Source organism: Myotis brandtii, unplaced genomic scaffold (genome assembly GCF_000412655.1).
Source record: "Myotis brandtii unplaced genomic scaffold, ASM41265v1 scaffold382, whole genome shotgun sequence".
Lineage (NCBI taxonomy): Eukaryota > Metazoa > Chordata > Mammalia > Chiroptera > Vespertilionidae > Myotis > Myotis brandtii.
In genome coordinates this window covers 529,416-548,536 of record NW_005364671.1, presented here as the reverse complement: position 1 = coordinate 548,536, position 19,121 = coordinate 529,416, and the positions used below count along the sequence as shown (strand labels likewise).

Genomic DNA, 19,121 nt, shown 5'->3' with positions numbered 1-19,121 from the left:
AATATATTTTATTGATTTTTTACAGAGAGGAAGGGAGAGGGATAGAGAGTTAGAAACATCGATGAGAGAGAAACATCGATCAGCTGCCTCCTGCACACCTCCTACTGGGGATGTGCCCGCAACCAAGGTACATGCCCTTGACCGGAATCGAACCTGGAACCTTTCAGTCTGCAGGCCGACACTCTATCCACTGAGTCAAACCGGTTAGGGCTATTGTTAATTTCTTAGTGTGCCTAGTTATATATTACACTCTATCAAAGGTATGTATATAGGAAAAAGCGTAGTGTATATTGGATTCGGTACTATCAGGCATCCACTGGAGATCTTGGAACCTATCTCTTGCAGATAAGGGGGGGCTACTGTACCTGCTGGCCATTATATGCCTTTTTTGGAGAAATGTCTGTTTAAGTCCTTAGAGAGAACTACCTTATGATCCAGCAATCCCACTTATGGGTATGTACCCAAAAGAATTGAAATCAGATCTCAAAGAGATATCTACCATCCCATGTTCATGGTAGCATTATTCACAATAGCCAAGATATGGAAACAATACAAACGTCCATTGATAGATGAATGGATAAAGAAAATGTGATATGTACATACAATGGAATATTATTCAGCCTTTAAAAAGAAGAAAATTTGCCCAGCCAATATGGCTCAGTGGTTGAGCATCGACCCATGGACCAGGAGGTCATGGTTCGATTCTCGGTCAGGGCAGATACTCAGGTTGTGGGCTTGATCCCCAATAGGGGATGTGTAGGAGATAGCCAATCCATGATTCCCTTTCATTATTGATGTTTTTATCTCTCCCTCCCTCTCTTTTCCTCTCTCTCGAAAATCAATAAAAACATTTTTTTAAAAGAAGAAAATTCTACCATTTGCAAAGATATAGGTGAACCTGGAGGGTATTATGCTAAGTGAAATAAGCCAAAAACAGAGAGGCAATGTTTTTATTTATATGAGGTATCTAAAATAGTCAAACTCATAGAAGCAGAGAATAAAACAGTGGTTATAAGTTCTAGAGATCTGCTGCACAATATAGTATCTAAAGGTAATAATACTGTATTGTTGTGCACTTAAAAATTTGTAAGAGGGTAAATCTCCTAAGTGTTCTTAAAACTTTCTGTACCTCTCCAAGGCATCATTCATGCCTATGGTATCATCTGTATTTGTGCACATGTTTACCTCTTTTGCTACTTTCAGTGCCCCTGAGTCTGACCAATCCCTCCTGCACAGCCTACCACAGTCAGACACAAAAGGGGTCCTTGAAAGCAATCATGAGTTTTCAAATGCCTTTTTTTCCCTGCTTGTAAAGATCTTCCCCAACATTAACCTGAACAACTCTTACGTATCTGCTAAGACCCAGCTCAAATGTCCCCTCCTTTATGAAGCCCAAAATTACTCTGCCAGGCGGAGGTAGCTGCTCCTTCCGCTGTGTCCCACAGCACTTTCTTCATCCCTTTATTATGTCGTTTACTAGAGGCCCAGTGCACGAAATTTGTGCACTTGGGGGGGGGTATCCCTCAGCCTGGCCTGCAGCCTCTCGCAGTCTGGGAGCCCTTGGGGGATGTCCAACTGACGGCTTAGGCCCACTCCCCATGGGCCTAAGCCATCAGTCGGACATCGTTAGTGCTGCTGTGGAGGCAGGAGAAGCTCCCACCACTGCCACTGCACTCACCATCTGTGAGCCCGGCTTCTGGCTGAGTGGCGCTCCCCCTGTGGGCGCACACTGACCACCAGGGGGCAACTCCTGCATTGATCATCTGCCCCTGGTGGTCAGTGTGCATCATAGCATCTGGTCATTCTGCCATTCAGTTGATTTGCATATTCGCCTTTTATTATATAGGATATTGTATTGTAGCTATTTATTTGTCCTCTTATGACAGTGCCTGGCATATAATAGTTACATGACACATGTTTATTGAATTAAGAAATCTGCAAAACTGCTTATAGGTTATTTCCTTTTCTCCCACAACAATTTGGGTAGAGGCAGGGGTTCGTGTGCCCAAAGAGTGGAGGCCCCTTGAATAGCCAATGAGGATTACTGGTTAATGTATTTGCAAATTACAAAGGCCTACAATTCTGATTTGACTTCCCATAGTTTCTGTTGTGATTTCAGAGATCAGATTAAACCTCCTTCAGCAGCTGGCTCCTACAGACTCTGGAGAGATGAAAGTGTCAACATGTCTCTGCAGCCACACCAGGAAACTTGCTGCCTAGAAAAATCAATTCTGATTATCATAAGAGCTGAGTATGGGATGTTGTACTCAGGAACTGTCTTCATATCCCTGGAGCCGTAGGGACCTGTCAGAGCCTCCGAGTCCCTGTTCAGCTTCCAGCCTCTCCTGTGCTCCCCACTGGGCCCCTCTGTTGAGAGACCCAGGTGGCAAGATTTCACCTTTCTGAAGGTGGCAGGAGAAGCACTGGGATATGTTAGGAGACCTCATGGTGAGCCACCAGTAAAGTCGTATCTCTCTTTGGACCCCAGCTGCTGTGATGAGCTCTTGTGGTTACCTAACAAGGTGACAGGCATTCTCAGCAGATAGTGTGAGCCTAAGACACAGACAGTACCTGTTTGAGGCAGTTAGCATCGGGGGGCTCTCAGGAGAGGGAACTGGAGTTAGAGCAGGGGTGGGCAAACTTTTTGACTCGAGGGCCACAATGGGTTCTTAAACTGGACCGGAGGGCCGGAACAAAAGCATGGGTGGAGTGTTTGTGTGAACTAATATAAATTCAAAGTAAACATCATTACATAAAAGGGTACGGTCTTTTTTTTTTTAGTTTTATTCATTTCAAATGGGCTGGATCCGGCCCTCGGGCCGTAGTTTGCCCACGGCTGAGTTAGAGCCTCGAAGGATAGGGAGAATTTATATTAGATCTTTTCCATGTTATTAATAGAAGCTGTGGTAGTCAGAATAATGCCCCCCCCCCAAAGATATCCACATCTTAATCACCAGAACCTGTGAATATGTTACCTTGCGTGGCAAAAGGGACTTTGCAACTGTGAGTAAATTAAGGTTTTGAGATGGAAGATTATCCTGGATTATTCATGTGAGCTCAAGGTAATCACAAGGGTCCTTATGAAAGAAAGACAAGATGGTCAGAAAGAGAGAGACTGGAAGGTGTTATACCTCTCTGGCTTTGAAGATGGAAGAAGGGGCCCCAAGAAAAGGAATGCAGGAGGCCTTTAATAGCTGGAAAAGCAAGTAATGGACTCTCTCTGAGAGTCTCTAGAAGGAATGCAGGCCTGCCAACACCCTGATTTTAGCCCAGAGAGACCCATTTTGAACTTCTGATTGTCAGAACTGTACGATAATATGTGTTGTTTTAAGCCACTAAGTTTGTGGTGATTTGTAAGAGCTGCAATAGGAAACTAATATAGATGCCCATGAGACAGCTGCCCAATCCTACATAATAAAAGCCTAAGTGTCTGGTTGTCCGTTCAACCAAAGCATAATATGCTACTGATATGCTAAGGCTTCTCAACCACTCATTATGATGTGCACTGACCAGAAATATGCTAATGATATGCTAAGGCTTCTCAACCACTCGTTATGATGTGCACTGACCAGGCGGGGGAAGGAAGACCTACTCTTGCACAAATTTCGTGCATTGGGTCTCTGAGGAAGACCTACTCTTGCACAAATTTCGTGCATCGGGTCTCTGGTCCTATATAATAAAAGGCTAATGTGAAAATCAACTGAATGGCGGAACAACAGGTCGCTATGATGCACACCGACCACCAGGGGACAGACGCTCAATGCAGGAGCTGCCCCCTGGTGGTCAGTGCACTCCCACAGAGGGAGCGCCACTCAACCAGAAGCCCTGAGCACAGCGGCAGTGACGGGAGCCTCTCTCGCCTCCACGGCAGCGCTAAGGATGTCCAACTGATGGGCCTAAGCCATCAGTCGGACATCCCCTGAGGGCTCCTGGACTGCAAAAGGGTGCAGGCTGGGCTGAGGGAACCTCCCAAGTGCACGAATTTTGTGCACCGGGCCTCTAGTAGTAAATATTTGTTTAATGATTGCTCAAGAGCCATAATCCCCCTTAATCTAGGTTTCTGGTATGATTATCTTTCCCACATTCCTAAACTCCATTACATTTTTTAAAATATATTTTTATTGATTTTTTTTTTTGAGAGAGAGAAACATTGATTGGCTGCCTCCCACATTCACCCCAACCAGGGATCGAGCCTGCAACCTGGGCATGTGTCCCAACCAGGAATCGAATTGGCAACCTTTCAGTGCACAGGATGATGCTCAACTAACTGAGCCATACTGGCCAGGGCTTCATTACATTTTACTGTACTCTTATATCACTGTTCCTAAAGTATAGGCCTTTGACATTCACAATTTTAATATTTGCTAGTTCTAATATTTCAGAGTGACTCCAAAGCCATGTGGTGACCTAAAATTTAATTGAGGCTGCATGTGGAAATAAGGTACTTGGCTAGTCAGTGAACCTAGCTGACTGCCCAACAGCCCCATCTCACCTGATCTGATTCTCAGCTGTTGGTTACATAGGGAGTCATATCATCACTGTGGAATTCAAGATTCCCAGGAAATCTTTTAAGACTCCTCCTATTTTCTCCAGCTTTCATCATTCTGCTTAACCTCCCTTTGGAGTTCATGCTTACCTGTATCTATCTCTTTAATTATAAGAAGGGCTATTGGAAGAGGAACCCTCTTTCCCCCCCCTCTATGAGGAAGACTGTCCCTGGAGATAGAAACTTCCACTGCAGACCTGGGTAGGATGCTTTAGGTCTTAAGAATGAACAAGTCTCCCCTAACCGGTTTGGCTCAGTGAATAGAGTTGGTCTGCGGGTCCCAGGTTCGATTCTGATCAAGGGCATGTACCTTGGTTTCGGGCACATCCCCAGTAGGGGGTGTGCAGGAGGCAGCTGATCTATGTTTCTCTCTCATCAATGTTTCTAACTCTCTATCCTTCTCCCTTCTTCTCTGTAAAAAAATCAATAAAATATATTTTTTTAAAAAGAATGAACAAGTCTGGGTCACATGGATTTTGACCTTGGGTACATATTGTCCGAGCTAATTGCAGCTAGCGACTCAGAACAGCCTGTGATTGGATTTGTGTGTCTATCTGACTCCAATGTGAAGTATTAGCAAGATCCACTTCCCAGAAGACTTGAGCCATGTGCGTCATCCTAGCTTTTACCAGTAATAAGACTGTCATATTACTCCCCATCTCTCTGCCTCCTGCATTTATCTCTCTTTTGAATTCAACCATAAGTTGGGAAGAAAAGGCGTATCATTTATTGATCTCCCTAGAATCTTAATACAAATTATTTCTTGTGTTTACTCTGTGCCAGGCACTATGTTGATGCTTTCTACACATTGTTTTTTAAATCATCACCAAAACATCAAGACAAATATAATAATGAAGGTACATATAAGCACCCCACTGCCTGAGGGCCTCAGGGGAGGGAGTTGAAGAGAAAGAAAGAAGAAAGAGAACAGTAATGTCAGGCCAGGCTCAAGAGTAGGGACAGTGGCCTATAAATCCTTCACAAAACACAGAGTTCTTGAACCTTCAATAGAAGAATGCTGGACAGGCCTGCCAGTCCATTCCTGTCTTTATAACAGTAATCCTAGACACATGAGACACTACTTGACATACAAGTCACCAAACAAGCCTCATTGGTGGGATTGGGAAAGAGAATATTCTATCTTTCCACAATGGAGGCCCCTGCCACCACTTCCCAGGCCTGCGGTGAGCTGGTGTGGAGAAGGTCATCAGCTCAACTAGTCTTTTAAATTGTAAAAAAAGGCTGAGAACACCGAGCCTGAGAACCACAGCTGCAAGCGGGGGGATGAGACCTAAGTCACAGTTCAGTGATTCCTGAGCTCTGCGTCCCAGTGCCTGGGTTTGAAACAAGTCTATTACTTTCCTTCAGGGCCCTTACCACAGGTAAAAGTGGGTATTTTTTATTCATGAACTTAGTATTTATCTCCCCTACTAGAGTGTACACTCTGTGAGAGCAGGAAGAGGGTTTCCCCAAAGCTAGCAAAATGCCTGGCACAGAGTGAGCACCAGATAAATGCCTACTGAATGAATGAAAGAATGAAGTTTATGCCTGGCTCCGAAGAAATTATTTGACATTTCTAACCTCAGTCATTCTTTAAGGAGGTAACTGCCTCCCTGAGTCAGAGGGAAGGTATGAAAGACACAAAGAGTGATTTAAAGCACATACAAGAAGAATTCACATGGCAAACACTATCCTGTGTCCTTCTGATCTACTCAAGGTTTCACAGTTCTCCTTGGGCTTCCCATTCCATTTCTTCACTTGATCTTCACAACAACCATGAGGGAAAAGAAGCAAGAATTACTTTTTCCATTTGATAATTGGGGGAACAAACTTGTGGAATTGATGGGTCATTCATACATATCACGCAATAACTGTAGGGCAGAGCCAGGACTCCAAGTCCTAGGTCAGCTTGGTCCTCTCAGACCCGGATGCTTCCCTTGACCAGCACCAGACACAATAGCCCCTGCAATGGGCCTCACATAGAGGCAGTGAAAGGCCCTCTGCCGCTCTTCTCTTCCCACAGGTCTCCAGGGGTTGCTTGGCAACCAGCACCCAGCAGTAAGTGGCCTCTAGTCAGGTTTGTTGCTGTGGAGCTTCCAAGTCTCTCTCCCTTCACACCTGTTCCTGCTCTCATTCGCTATTAATAAGACTTCTCTCCCCAGTATAATTCTCTCCTCTGATCCACAATAATTAACCTCCCAGGATACACAGGGGGCTCTCAGGACCCTATGTGGGGAGGGACCCCAGAGAACACACTACCAATGGCTTCATCATCCAATATCCCCCAGATATGATAGAAACTCCTTTTGTGAATGGTCCTGCTCAACGACGTTCATACCTCCTCGTTGTCCCTCTCCACCTTCCACCCTGACAATGGCTTTCTGAAATCCCCTGGGTGAGATCAAATGGGCTGGAGAAACTTAGAGGAATGCTTCATGCTGTGCTAGTGAGTCCCTGAATACTGTTCCAGCACTCCTAGAACCACGTCGGGAAACCTTGGGAGGGACCCCGTCACTCTTTGCATGTGGATCAAGAGCAGAGAAAGAAAGGGACCTAAATTTTATTGTGTTCCTAATACTGTTACCACATCTAGATCCCCCAACAAGCCTGTCAGGCTTTTACCGCTGAAGATGTTATCTAGTCACAGAAGTGAAGTAACTTACCAAAGCTCACACTGCTTAAAAAAAAAAATTATAGAAATTTTGCTTACGAAAGTAAATATATACGAGTAGATATGTATTTCTTCCTCTCCCTATACAATTAATTCATCATCAAATTCCGTAAATTCTAGTCCCAAATCTCTATCCTCATTTCCAACTCTTATGTCATTTTTATCTTAGTGTTATGTACCAAATGTTTGTATCCTCCCAAAATTCACATATTAAAGCCCTGACTCTTAGTGTGGCTATATTTGGAGATAGGTACTCTAAGGAAGTAATTAAGGTTAATTGAGGTCATAAAATTAGGGCCCTGATCTAATAGGACTAGTGTCCTTATAAGAAGAGCTCCCTCACTCTCTCCATGTGTACACACCAAGGAAAGGCCACGTGAGCACACAGCAAGAAGGCAGCTGTCCTCTTGCCAGACATCAGCCCTGCTGGCACCGTGGTGTTGGACTTCCAGTCTCCAGAACTGTGAGAAAACCAATTTCTGTTGTTTAAGCCATCTAGTCTGTGTTGTTTTGTTATGGCAGCCCAATGAAGCTAATAGACTTAGCTCAAACCCTTATAACTTACCCAAACTACTAGTTTCTTTGCTTCCCTCCCATCTACCCTCCAAACTGAAACCAGAGATTTTTCTAAAATGCAAATCTAACCTTGTTAAAACCCATCTATGGCTTTCCAATGCCTATGGTAATTGTCTCCAAATTTATACCCCTATTAAGTAAGAAAAATGTAGGCATAGCACCCACAATATTTGTATATTTACTTAAATTACATATATATACTTCTACTGTACACAAAAGATGTTAACATACATACAATGGCATACATACTATTTAAATGTTTAAACTTTAGTGTATTTATGAACAGTTCAGAAAACTTTTTTACAGAAAAGCACATATGCATACACACACCAAGAACACCCTTTCCTCATTTCTCTTTTAGCAAAAGCAATGTGATTGACTATGTCAAATCTAATTAGATCATCACTGATTTTACCTCAAAACATGGCTGACAATGAACTTGTGCTAGGAGTCAGAGAAATATCACTTCAGTCATTTTCTGTGCTCATGTGGGCTCAATATAATTAGTGCAGTCTTCAGCCAGAGGTTTCTTTGCAGGACTGTTTTAAGCCACATATCCATTGTGGGTTCATTTAGTTAAAATTAGGTAGTATAATCAATAAATCCACTTAACCAGGCACAGGAAAACGGCAAAAACTCACGATGGACTAAAAATGAATGAAGAGTGAGGGAGCCACCACTGCCAACCCCTTAGAAGGGCAGAATGACTACTGCTACCTAAAGATTTTTTGAATGTAGAATATGTGACCATCTAAAGTGGAGATCAAATGAAGACATTTTGTCAATATATATAGAAAATGTTAGTCTACATTTACTTTCTCTTCATAGACAAAGTAAACTCTAACAGTTTCTTCAGCTCCCTAAGGAGTCATCAAGCATTTACCCTCTGACCCATGGCAAGAACCTTCTGTTTGTTGTGCCATCTGATAGCCTCTCCAGAAAAGTTAACTCGGCACCCCATCCCTGCTCTTTCAGAGCCTTGCTGTAGTTAAACTGTCTTGCTCACCATGCCCCAAATATCCTGTGTTCTCACACACCCCACCCCGCTGTGTGTTGGCTGCAAAGAAAATGTCAGATAACATAAGCAGAAGCACTTGGCACATAATAGGTACTTAATAAATGCTTATTGATTCTCACCATGAGGTAAATTAGATCAGTGGTTCTTCAATTTTAGCCTGCCTCAAAAACCACCTGGAAGGCTTGTTATAACACAGACTAGAGGTCCAGTGCACGAAATTTGTGCACTGGAGAGAGGGTCCCTCAGCCTGGCCTGCACCCTCTCGCAGTCCGGGACCCCTCGGGGGATGTCCACCTAAGCCAGCCGTCGGACATCCCTCTTGCAGTCCGGGACCCCTCGCTCCTTACCGCCCGCCTGCTCACTGCTCCTTAGCACTGCTGTGGAGGCAGGAGAGGCTCCCACTACCACAGCTGTGCTTACCAGCCCTGAGCCCGGCTTCTGGCTGAGCAGCGCTCCCCCTGTGGGAGCGCACTGACCACCAGGGGGCAGCTCCTGCATTGAGTGTCTGTCCCCTGGTGGTCAGTGCGCACCATAGCTACCGGTCGTTCTGGCCGTTCCGCTATAACGGTCGCTTAGGCTTTTATTATATAGATTATTGGGCCATACCCCAGAGTTTCAGATTCAGTGGATTGAAAGAGGGGCCTGAGAATTTGCATTTCTAACAAATTCCCAGATGATGCTGACGCTGTTGATCCAGAGACCCCACTTCTAAAACCAATTAACTAAATGGTCTGTAGAGCTTCTGACATTTCCAATGATTTATGATTCTTCAATGCTTTTAATAGAGACAAAATGAACAAAATAAACTTTTATCTAAAATATAGGTTCTATAAGGTCTAATGTGCTTCTCAACAGTATAGAGAAAAGAGCACATAATTTAGATTCAGAAGATCTAAGCTGGAATCCCACTTTATAGCTGTGTGGTCAACCTAAAGCAAGCTAATATTCTCTGAAACTGAATATTTTTCCTTCTATAAAATAGGAGTATATTAAAATAATACCTGCCTCTTGGGGTTAATTATAAGGTAATATTAATATATTGAAATAATTTATAAAAAGAAAAGTACTGTAGATGGACTATACCAATAAGATATATGTACTATGTATTAATGTACATTTAACAAGTTGAATAATAAATAATATATTTTAAATACTTAAAATCACAAATGTTCAAAATTTCTAATCTCAATGCTAATTCATTATTGAAAAGTATATGATCTACATGTTGCTATATCATCTCAACTATATATATATATATTTTTTTTATTAGTACCACTGGTAAGCACCAATAATAGTAGCTGTGATGGCCAGCTAACAAGACGGTCCCCCATGATCCTCACCTCCCAGGATTCATACCATTGTATAGTTTCCTTCTACGTTGAATCAGTGACCAATAGAATACTTTAAGGCTGAGCAATAAGAGACATTGCCACTTCCCCTTTGAACTCCTGGATCTTTCCAAGAGCTGGGGGAAGCCAGCTGCCATGCCATGAAGAGACTTAAGCAGCTCTGTGGAGAAAGCCACCTGGGAATGAACTAAGGCAGCAGTTCTCAACCTGTGGGTCGCGATCCCCTTGGGGGTCGAACGACCCTTTCACAGGGGTCGCCTAAGACCATCGGAAAACACATATATAATTACATATTGTTTTTGTGATTAATCACTATGCTTTAATTATGTTCAATTTGTAACAATGAAATTGGGGGTAACCACAACATGAGGAACTGTATTAAAGGGTCAAGGCATTAGGAAGGTTGAGAACCACTGAACTAAGGCCTTCTAACAGGCCAGTACCACACATGTAAGTGAGCCACCTTCGAAAGGGATCCTCCAGCCCCACTCAAGTCTTCTGATGATTGCAACCCAAGCTGACATCTGGCTGCAAGCTCATAAGAGGCTACAAGCCAGAAACTCTTAAATGTTCAAGTCACAAAAACTGTGCGGTAATGAATTATTATTGCTGTTTTAAGCCATCAAGTTTTGAAGTGATTTGTTATGCAGTGATAGATTATGAATACAATAGCTAACATTTATTGTACATTAATTATGTTCTAGGAACTATAATAAGCACCCATAGCCCTATGATGTAGATGCTAGCTCCAAAGCCTAGATTCTGTCACTATTCATACAGGCCAGAATAAAGCCTCTTAGGATAGTTAAGCAGCAGAAGCAACGGAGCCTCCAGAGGAGAGAAAACTTGTATAAAACCAGCAAGGGGCACTCCAGGGGCAAGACCAGCAACGGCATTAGTGTCTGATGCTGTAAGACCCAGGAGTTCCAAACCGGCCCCACCCCCTAGCCCTGGTACTAGCAGACTAGTCCCCTGTCAGGCCAATCCTGCCCAAGATGCCTGGGACTCACCCAGATCTGCAGCTTCACTCGCTTCTCATTGCGGTAGACTGTCTTCACCTTGAAGTCGATGCCCACAGTGCTGACGAAGGCTGGGGTGAAGGTGTCATCAGCATAGCGGAAGAGGAAGGAGGTTTTGCCAACGCTGCTGTTGCCGATGATGAGCAGTTTAAACATGTAGTCAAAATTCTGGTCGGAGGCATCTTTGACGCCGGCTTTACTGTCGGTCACTGAAGCCATCTGCAGGAGAGACCTGTGGTCACTCAGGAACACATCTCTAGTGTCACCAACCTTTTAATGGTCACTCTGCCATTCACATACTCATTCCCCACCCCAGCATCACTGAGGAAACACACACTCCTCAGAATCACCCCATCACTGCACCTGTCCCAATGTTGTCTCAGGATTAGGTGGAACCCAGCTCCTCCCATTCATTCCTTCAGCAAATATTTACCGAGCACATTGCTCTGGGTCAAACCCTGTGCTGGGCATGGGGAATACAAATATGAATCAGACATGGTGTCTACCCTCTGAGTGGCCACAGATTAGAGTGAAAAAGCACATAAACTCATAGTAACAAAGTGTTGGCTAAGGAAGCCCACAGGAAGCGTCTAACTGAACCTGGAGGAATGATGGTCAAGGAGAGTTTCCTATGGGAGGCAGCTCCTGAGCTGAGTTGTGAGGTGGGGGTGGTGGGGGGAGGCAAAGCCAAAACAGCAAATACATGAACATTTCAGGAAAGACCCTGTACAAGGCTATCATTCCCATTTCAAAAACTTTTATGGCTCCCCACAGCTCTGAAGATCAAGCCCAATCTGTTCAACTCGACAAAGAACCAGAGAATAAACTCTCTAAACTTTATCTTCCCCTAAGTCTGCTCCCTACCAACCTGTGCAACCTTATACCAGATTACACACTTTACTCCAAACATGCAATATTTCTTGCTTTTGTCCGATTACATATGTATTCTTTCTTTCTGCCTAGACATTCTTCTCCTAATCAACTCCTGCTCATCCTTGTAGATCCGATGAAGTCTCCCCTATCCGTGCATGGCAGGGGCATGCACTCCTGCCCTGTACTCCCAGAGCACTCTAACAGCACTTTCTACTATTTCAGAACTGTTCACTATTCTAGCTCCTCCTTTAGACCAAACATCTGAGACTTAAAGTACTTCGTTTCTGCCTCTCAAGCTTCTAGCACAAGTCCTAGTACATGATCAGCACTAAGTAAGTGTGCCCTGAATTAATAAGAGTCACGTCCTCACTCTGGGGCCCAATCTCATCATCTGGAAAATGGGGAGAACAATTTCTGCCCTGCTCTCCTCACAGAGCTGTTACAGGACTCAAATAAGATAACAATGAGTAAGACCTTCATAAACTGGTAAACCCCACACAGGTGTGAACATAAGTCATTCTTATTCCAAATCCTTCAAAACATAGATCCTTTGTTTATTGATTGATTCATTCAGCAGTATTTATTACATGCCAGGGCTTCCCTGAAACCCCAGCCCTCTCAGACCTGCCACCCAACCTCCCTTTTTCTCGAACACTTGAATCTGAACTTTATAATCCAGCACTTGGTCCCACAGTCTTTGAATGTTTAATTGCTTTTTCTACATCTCACCAGCTGTAGGTACCCTGCTTCTCCCTATGTAATTTCTTTTTGTGTTCAGCGCTGGGTACTTAGACATGTTGGGTGAGTAGTCAGGGGACGGTAGGGAGACAGCCCTAATGTAAGGTCATGTTCAGGTGTCACTCTCTTTAGGAATTCCTGCTAGGAGTGAGACTGGTGAATTTATCTCTATGAGCCTCTCCAGTGAGTTGTAAGGTTAAAGCTCTCCTGAAGAAAGGTCAGACAAATACGTGGGATAATTTATTAGAAGCCCTTTAAGAATACTTCGTTAAATATGCCACCACTAGCCTGTGGTGGCCTCTGTTCTTTCCTCTCGTTTCTCCCAGCTCTCAAGCCTTTATCTGAGAGTCACAGCCACAATTCCTGTATCAATCTGCTCCATGGCAAGGCTCACTAGACAGGCATAGAACATTCCCTGGACCCCTGGCAACTGAGGCATAGCATTCGCATGGAAGAAGAAAGTGGTATTGGAGGGAAGGGTGCTTAAACTGTCTCAGAGCCCTAACTTTTCAGTTTTTCATGGTACAAGATGCAGAGCCTATTTTAAGAATTGGCAAAGGGATTATGCTTTTTCTAACTAAAACAAGGGAAGCAACCACAATGCCCTCACACTATCCTCTGCTCGGCTGCCAGCCATCTTTATTTACAAGAGAAAATTCCAATTTTGAAAGTGTAAAAATTTAGAAAAAAGCTTAAAAGTATAAAGAGAAATTTTTAAATGACCAGACATCCCCTCCATTCAGAAACTGCCATTGTTGCCCTAACCAGTTTGGCTCAGTGGATAGAGCGTCGGCCTGTGGACTGAAGGGTCCCAGGTTCAATTCTGGTCAAGGGCATGTACCTTGGTTGTGGGCACATCCCCAGTAGGGGGTGTGCACGAGGCAGCTGATCGATGTTTCTAACTCTCTATCCTTCTCCCTTCCTCTCTGTAAAAAATCAATAAAGTATATATAAAAAAAGAAACTGCCATTGTTAACATGTTAAGTGTATTTCTTCCCTTACTTCTCATGCAATAAAATGCCATCTATTTTAAGTTATATCTTATTTGTTAATTTAAAAAGTAATACACACATTGAAAATAATTCAAATAAATGTTTACTATTTGTAAGTACTACTTTATCACCATCTGCAGTTTGCATTATTATCTTAATTTTTAGCATAAAAGTAAGTAATATGGAACCTAAAGGTTTACAATGAAAAAACAAACAACAAAAAACTCCCACTTGGGGGGGGGGCGGGCAATGAGGGGGATAAGGACACATATGTAATACCTTAATCAATAAAGAAAAAAAATAAAAACTTAAAAAAACAACAACTCCCACCCGTGATTCCCAATCTCCGGTCCCTCTTCTCAACAGCAAACATGTTACCAATTCATTAATCCTTCAGAGACAGTCTTGGTAAATATAAGCATAGAGGTCTGTTTATATTTTTATCTGTATATAATGATAACATACTATAAATTCTAGTCTATATTTTCTATGCACATTTTAACAGCTAAGATATTTTCACTAGTTTTGTACCCTGCTCCTTTTCACTTAACATTGTCATATTTTACTAGACTTTTAAAACTCTTCATAAATATTATTTCAATTGACTGTTACATTATATTACATCTAAGGATGTGTCATATGACCAATTCTTTAATGTTATATATTTGTTATTTTTATATTCTTAATTATTATAAACTAGAGGCCCGGTGCATGAATTCATGCAAGGGTGGGGTCCCTTGGCTTGGCCAGCGATCGGGCCAATCGGGGTCGCAGGAGGTTGGCTGTGAGAGTGCACTGACCACCAGGGGGCAGCTCCTGCATTGAGCGTCTACCCCTTAATGGTCAGTGCATGTCATAGCAACTGGTCATTCAGTTGTTCGGCTGCTTAGGCTTTTATATATAGATTAAAACACAGTGACCATTTCTTTACATAAATACTTGTTCAATTTCCTGTTTATTTCCTCAGAAGCAATCTTAGAAGTGGAACTGCTGGTCAAAGAGTAACTTTGCTAAAACATAGATATGATCCATACCTCAATTTTATGTCCTTTATTTTATCCTCTAAATAAACCTGGGAGATAAAATTGAAATGACAAAATTATTATTTCCATTTGATCAAGAAGGAAACTGAGAGCCAGATATTAGGAGGATTTGCCCACGCCTCATAGCTACCGGCTGAGACTAGACCTAGTACCATGCAGCAGTGTTATGGGAAAGTTCAAAATCCCAGGCCAACTCCTCAGCTGAATTTCTTGGGCAAGTCAAGTGGCCTCTCTAAGCCACAGTATTTTTACCTTAAAATAGAGAAAATACCACCTATTTCACAGACCTGTGGTGCAAATATGTAAATAATCTGGCATAATTTCCTGGCCCATGTGAGGTACTCAATAAATATTATTTCACTGGCCCCTTTAATTTACCTCTGCAGTCAAATCTTGTTCAACTACCCGCTCCCTGATCTGGGCTACATTATTTGAGCTTGTTTTACAGTTAACTATCTGCCTCCTCTCCTGGAATGAGCTGAGTTGTATCCATCCTTACACCTGCCAATACTGGATCTATAGTAAATCCTTAGGGCATATTATTCCTTTCAATAAACGTTTAGTGAGCATTTGCCATGTTCCAGACTATCAATGTAAATGTTATATTATTGGTCTTCATTTTTCTGACGCAGCTATTTACACTCTTAGATTCCTGGAATTAGGAGGGATTTTGGAGTGGCGGCTTTATCACAACAAAAAGCCTAGCTCCTGGTCCAGCTTTCCCAGTAACTCAATGTAAATGTATGAACTTGGGTAAGTCACTTAAACTCTGAGCTTCAGTGTCCTCATCTATGATATGATGATATTACCTACCTTGCAAGGCTGCTGTGAATTTTAAACAAGAGAATGCATGTAAGTGTGTTTCACTGTGTAGATAAAACTGCATGTGGCCTCCCGTAGAATCAGCCTTTATTAGCTACGTCTGCCACAGGTGTGAGCGTGAGGAGCTAGGCAAGAGTAAAAAACAGTTTCAATTCCTGCCTGATCCACTCCCCTTCATTTTACAGGTCAAAATTTGAGGCTCCACAAAGAGAAGTGATTTGTCCAAAGTCACATAGCAAGTCACGACCAGAACTTCTGTTATCTAATGACTCCCAGATTAGACTGCACTTAGAGGGGAAAAAAACTGCAACAATTTTAGAGGGAGTAAAGAAGCATCCCCGGCCCAGATGATGTTGCTCAGTGCTTGAGCGTCAACGTAGGAACCAGGAGGTCACAGTTCAATTCTCGGTCAGGGCACATGCCCAGGTTGTGGGCTCCATCCTCTGTATGGGGTATGCAGGAGGCAGCCGATCAATGATTCTCTCTCATCACTGATGTTTCTATCTCTCTCTCCCTTTCCTTTCCTCTCTGAAATCAATAAAAATATATTTTTTTTAAAAAAAAAAGCATCCCCAGCGCCCCGAGCATCTCTATCCTAGCACTTGCCACACTGTTTATGTGCACACAGCGTAGCTTTCCCAGTAGGTAGTGTGAGATCAGGAAGAGGCAGAGGGCAGAGAGGTTCAGTTGGAAGGCACGTTCAGATGTAAGGCCCCAAGGGGATCTTTTCAAGATGGGGCTACCCAGACACTTGGAAGAGAGGTAAAAAGCATCCTAGCGAGCAGCTGCCCGAGGCAGATTGAAGCAGAGAGGTCACTGCACACGGCGCATGCAGAACCACACTTGTGAGATAAGGATCAAACACATCTTCCCTCTCTTTTGTGACAGTTACATAAATGATAGAGCCTGGTAGCTCACTGTCTCCGTGACAAGCCATATAGATGAAGGCCCAGGGACCATCTGGGAAGTCATCCCTGGTTCCTGGCTAGGCAACGAAGAAAACGGCTCCTCTAAGAGTTGGTGTGAGAAACAAATAGAGTGTTCAGTCTGATAGGCAGCAGAAATAAGCACCTAAGAAAAAGCCAACTTTAGCCAAGAAAGGGGGAGGGGAGGGGAGAGGAAAAGAGGGCCCTAAAATCCAGCAAGAGGAGATCAATTCAATAGATGAACTCTCCTGATGGAAAAGGCATATGATTGAGTCAGGAGACCTGGGGTGAGCCTTTGCTCTCTCAGCAGCTATGTAACCTTAGGCAGATCACACCCTGGGCCTCAGTTTCCTCATCTATAAAATGAGTTAATAAAATGACTCCCTGGCAAACTGTTGTAAGAATTAAAACCAGTGGATGGGAGAGTGCTTTATAAAAACCCTTCATCTTTTTTTTTTTTTTTTTTTTTTTGTCTGTGTGCTTCATGTTTTCTTATCTCAGGTCATCCTGGGTAGTGGAAATAGCCTGGGGTTCCAAACCAAACAAACTAGATTCGGTTTCTGTGTCTATCATTTATTATCTGTGAGATCTTGGCAAGAAATTTCACATGACTAAGCCAGTTTCCTCATTTGTAAAAGCATTATTGGGAAGACCGTAGTCAATGTTGGAAAAGCATGTAGGTAGTATATGACCTATAAGAGGTGCTCCTTTTGGGAACTTTTATCAATGAGGAATAAAGAGGGAGTTGGGCATATGTGGACCTCACCCTAGTATATGCAACCTCCTCCCTAAAGCCATACTCTACTAATTTTTCTAATTCAACCTTTCTTAAGGTCATTCCCCACTGACAACTCATCACCACCACCCAGCATACCTCCTCATTGTTTCCCCACAGAAGCAGCTGCCATTTTTTGAGCACCTACTAAATGCCAGTGTTTTCAATGCATTCTATCTTGCATAAATAGAAGCTTGGAAGACGTTCACTTCCTTCTTTCTCCAGGATGGAGACAGCCATGGGTGTGGTCACTGACAGAATGTAGGCACACTTGTATAATAACATAGTGGTCTTTCTCTTTTGTACAGTGCTTTATAGATTATGAAAGTTCTTTTCCCCCACATTATCATATATAATCTTCACAACAATTCTTGGGGGGTAGATAAGGAAATTGAGGCAGTAGTACAACCACAGCTCAATTATTCATTCAGTCAACATTCACTGAGCACGTACTGTGAGCCAGGCCCTGTGCTGCACTCTGGGGAGATGAAGAGGAACCGTAAGGAGTTCAAGCTGAGATGGGAAACCTTTTTAAACATCCTATAGGTTACTGATGCCTCCTTTCATATCATAACCCTTAAGAAAATGAAGATTTATTTCTTGGGCTAGAGATCATTTTTGAATTTAGCCTTCTCTCATACTGTTTCCTCTGATAGGAACATACTTTATTCTACTACTAGCTAAATCCTTCATGCCGAGAAAGTCATCCCTGACCCATCATCCTCTAACAAAATGTCTCTCCTCTGGCTAACATAGCACCAGGGCTTCTATTACCACAGACAGGGCTTTTCAGGGACTTCCATTGTTTTCTACCCTTTATAGGCACAGAACAGGTGGGCATCCACCTGTGCACACACAAACACACACACACACACATAATTTCATTCACTATCCCCCACCCTTTTCCATCTGGATTCTGAGAAATTGGGATGGAGGGCCCTGTCTTCCTCCCATCTCCCTCCACATTTCTAGTAGCTTCCAGAGGCTGCTGCCCTGCTCCCCTTCAAGTCTCTTCTCACACCTGGACTCCAAAATAATCAGCCTGTGGATGAATTTTCCTGTCCATGGTTCTCTTCATCTTGTCGCTGATCACAGGTGGCCGTGTCATGGGGTCCAGTGTCTGGGTCCCCTTCGCAGCCTTCTGAGGAGCTAAGACACTGCTAGAGCCTGGGTTCCCATGGACTCCACTCTGGTCCCCCATCATCTTCCCACTCTCATACCTCCTCCCCAGCCTGACCCAGCGCACCCACCACCCGAAACTCTCCAAGTTCCCTGACAGCTCCTCCACTCAGCCACAAGACGCCGGCTCTATTGCAGTGCGTCTGCACCCCTCACCTCTGACCAGAACTCAGGTGCCCACCCGCCAAATCCAAGGCCCCTACCCTCTCCCTCGATCAGCTCCCCACCCTTTCCTCTGTAGGCCAGCCGGGTAGAACAGCCCGAGGTCCCACCTCCCCATTCTTCCAGGCTTCCCACCCCTAAGCCCAACCTTCGCCCCCACTCAGGTTACCCGCCTGCCGGTACCCAGCTGGGCACGGCTCCCAGCTCTTCGCCCTCAAATCTCCTGTCCCCGACCAGCAGCCCTGCCCCTGCCCAGAGCCCCCTCCCCTCATCACCTCTCTCCTCTCCAGCTCCAAACGACCCCCGCTGGCCAGGCCCCTCCCTTAGCTGGTCACCTCCACGCCCCCCCCCACCGCCCCTCTGCTGCCTGGTACCCTCAGCTCGCACTGCCCCCCCAAAGCTCTCCCTCCTCGCATCTCCCCGCCCCCAACG

General features: G+C 43.9%; 1 protein-coding gene across 1 annotated transcript in view; it reads right to left on the bottom strand.

Annotated features, from left to right (window-relative positions):
* Positions 1–11,402, bottom strand: part of RAB3B (RAB3B, member RAS oncogene family) — a 54,960-nt gene extending 43,558 nt beyond the window's left edge. Inside the window, exon 1 of the mRNA XM_005872481.2 lies at positions 11,171–11,402. Coding sequence (XP_005872543.1) covers positions 11,171–11,398 — 228 coding nt within the window. The 5' untranslated portion in view covers positions 11,399–11,402. The remainder of the gene's footprint in view (positions 1–11,170) is intronic.
* Positions 11,403–19,121: the final 7,719 nt, after the last annotated feature.